This window comes from Portunus trituberculatus, chromosome 10, assembly GCF_017591435.1.
Source record: "Portunus trituberculatus isolate SZX2019 chromosome 10, ASM1759143v1, whole genome shotgun sequence".
Classification (NCBI taxonomy): Eukaryota; Metazoa; Arthropoda; class Malacostraca; order Decapoda; family Portunidae; genus Portunus; species Portunus trituberculatus.
This window is the reverse complement of record NC_059264.1, coordinates 14,100,408-14,102,907: the sequence shown is the minus strand read 5'-3', so window position 1 is coordinate 14,102,907 and position 2,500 is coordinate 14,100,408. Positions and strand designations below refer to the sequence as shown.

The 2,500-nt window shown below is 39.8% G+C and overlaps 1 protein-coding gene across 1 annotated transcript in view; it reads left to right on the top strand.

The window, feature by feature from the left end:
* The first annotated feature begins 2,311 nt into the window (after nucleotides 1-2,311).
* Nucleotides 2,312-2,500, top strand: part of LOC123502060 (glutamate receptor-like) — a 24,165-nt gene continuing 23,976 nt past the window's right edge. Inside the window, exon 1 of the mRNA XM_045251213.1 lies at nucleotides 2,312-2,321. Within this exon, the coding sequence (XP_045107148.1) occupies nucleotides 2,312-2,321 (10 nt within the window). The remainder of the gene's footprint in view (nucleotides 2,322-2,500) is intronic.

Below are 2,500 nucleotides of genomic sequence, written 5' to 3'. Positions count from 1 at the left end.
GAAAGGGAGGGGGGGGAGGGGAAAGGGGGAAAGGGAAGGGGAAGGGAAGGGGTGGGGGTTTAAGGGGAAAAGGAAAAGGAAAGGGAAAAAAGGGGGGGGGGGGGAAAAGGGGGGGGGGGGTTAAAAAAGGGGGAAGGGGGGGGGGGGAAAGGGAAGGGAAAAAAGGGGAAGGTGTGTGTGTGTGTGTGTGTGTGTGTGTGTGTGTGTGTGTGTGTGAGCATTGGTTGATGTATTTCTTTCCATATAAGGAAGATGAATACAGATTTGTTCAAAGAGAGAGAGAGAGAGAGAGAGAGAGAGAGAGAGAGAGAGACGTTGTGGATAAAGGAGACAGACAGGCAGAGATAGGAGTGTTGATAAACAGACAGGAGGCAAAAACATGATCCCAAGGTGGCAAACAATGCAGAGGTGAAGCATGGCATGAATTGTGGAAATAGTAGTAGTAGTAGTAGTAGTAGTAGTAGTAGTAGTGGTAGTAGTAGTAGTAGTAGTAGTAGTTGTTGTTGTTGTTGTTGTTGTTGTTGTTGTTGTTGTTGTTGTAGTTGTTGTTGTATTATTGTTGCTGTTGCTGTTATTATTATTGCTGTAGTAGTAGTAGTAGTAGTAGTAGTAGTAGTAGTAGTAGTAGTAGTAGTAGTAGTAGTAGTAGTAGTAGTGGTTGTTGTTGCTGTTGTTGTTTTCGTGGAGGAAACAAAAACAGTCATACAACAACAACAAAAACAACAACAACAACAACAACAAATTCAACCACACCAGCTTGCATCAACACACTAAGACTCATAACAGCAAAGTAGTAAGGAGAGATACCACCACCACCATCACTGCCACCACCACCACCACCATCACCACTACGACCACCACAACAGAAAGTATGCAGCGATAGTGAATGATGGAGAGGCGGATGTGACAGCTTGTGATGGTGACGTAACTACCCCAGTGACGTCATCGATAAGTGACATCATACCCGCAGTAAACACGCCGGACAAGTTACAAGGTACAAATATTTACAAGTGAGGGAACGTGTTGGGTAAAAAAGTGAAGGATGAATATAATAAACAGTGCCGTGAATAAAATACAGGTTTTGTTCTCCTTGTCTTGCTCCATTGTGTATTATTATCATCGACTTGTTGACAGGATTAAGAGAGAGAGAGAGAGAGAGAGAAATATAATACAATGATCCGTATTCAGAAACACTTTGCTCTCTCACCACAACTATTTTCCAAGGCCACAGAGATGACTAGCCAGGTTTTCAAGAGTGTTTTATTCAGTTAATAGTGTAAAAATCTCGTCACTGTGCCTCTAGAACCTTAAAAACACCTTTGAAACTCGTGTAAACTTAAATATAGCCTTCTGAAATAGTTGAGGTGAAGAGCAGAAGAGTTTGGGAATACTAGCAAATGACTTAATAAGGGAAGTTACAAGAAGCCATAGAACCCATATGGTGCCGTCGTGGTACAGTGGAAACATGCGTGCGAGGGATCTCCAAGCGCACGGGTTCGAATCCTGTCCACGGTCCGAGTGTAGGTTGAGCTTCCTCACTCGGAGCAACGGTTTCCTAGCGGGTGGGCTTTGAGATAGGAGATAACCCAGAAAGTACCCCCTTTAGCCCATAAATTCCCGTGAAAAGCCCACATGGTATAAAAGAAAAAGAAAAACATCAGCCTACTCGTGGCAATCCCAATATGAAACACGCTTAACGCTCTGCAAAACCGTAACACATTTTTCATATCTATTCTGCTAACTATTTGGTGGATTTTAAACAGCCTCAGAGACTTTTGTGGGGTTACGATAGTGAAGACTGGCCACTAATCTGCTGACCTCTATTAACCGTTCCTAATGCAAATAATCACACCCAAAAATCAAGGTAAAAATGCGTCCTGGTACTGAAGTGGTTAAGTCTTTTTTGTTGTCCTTAAGTTTGTCATAATCTATTAAAGTTTCCTAATGACTGAGCACTGACAACCTGATTACTGCCTCCGCTCATCTACCACTCTTAGTATCAAATCCCTCTATAATCCGGGTAAATGTTTATGACTTATGGAATTTTTTTGAGCTGAAATGTGAGTAGAAAAGAGGTTAATGTTTTGTTTATTATTAATCAATTTGCATATTCATTGCTACTTTAGTTTTGATTGATGCCAAAAATAACTAGGCAATAATAATGCTAATAATGATAATGCTAATAATAATAATAATAATAATAATAATAATAATAATAATGATAATAATAATAATAACAATAATAATAATAATAATGAAAAAATAATGAAATGCTAATGCTAATTTCTTACAAGCTATTATCAATTCCAACATGACAGAAGGTGGAGTTATTATGCAAATATATTGTTGAACACGAGAAAGAGAGAGAGAGAGAGAGAGAGAGAGAGAGAGAGAGAGAGAGAGAGAGAGAAAGAGACTAAAACACACTAATAAACACATAGAACAAACATCACATCAATCTACCTCCACTTCACTTCAAAAGGACTTCCAGATGTGTCCT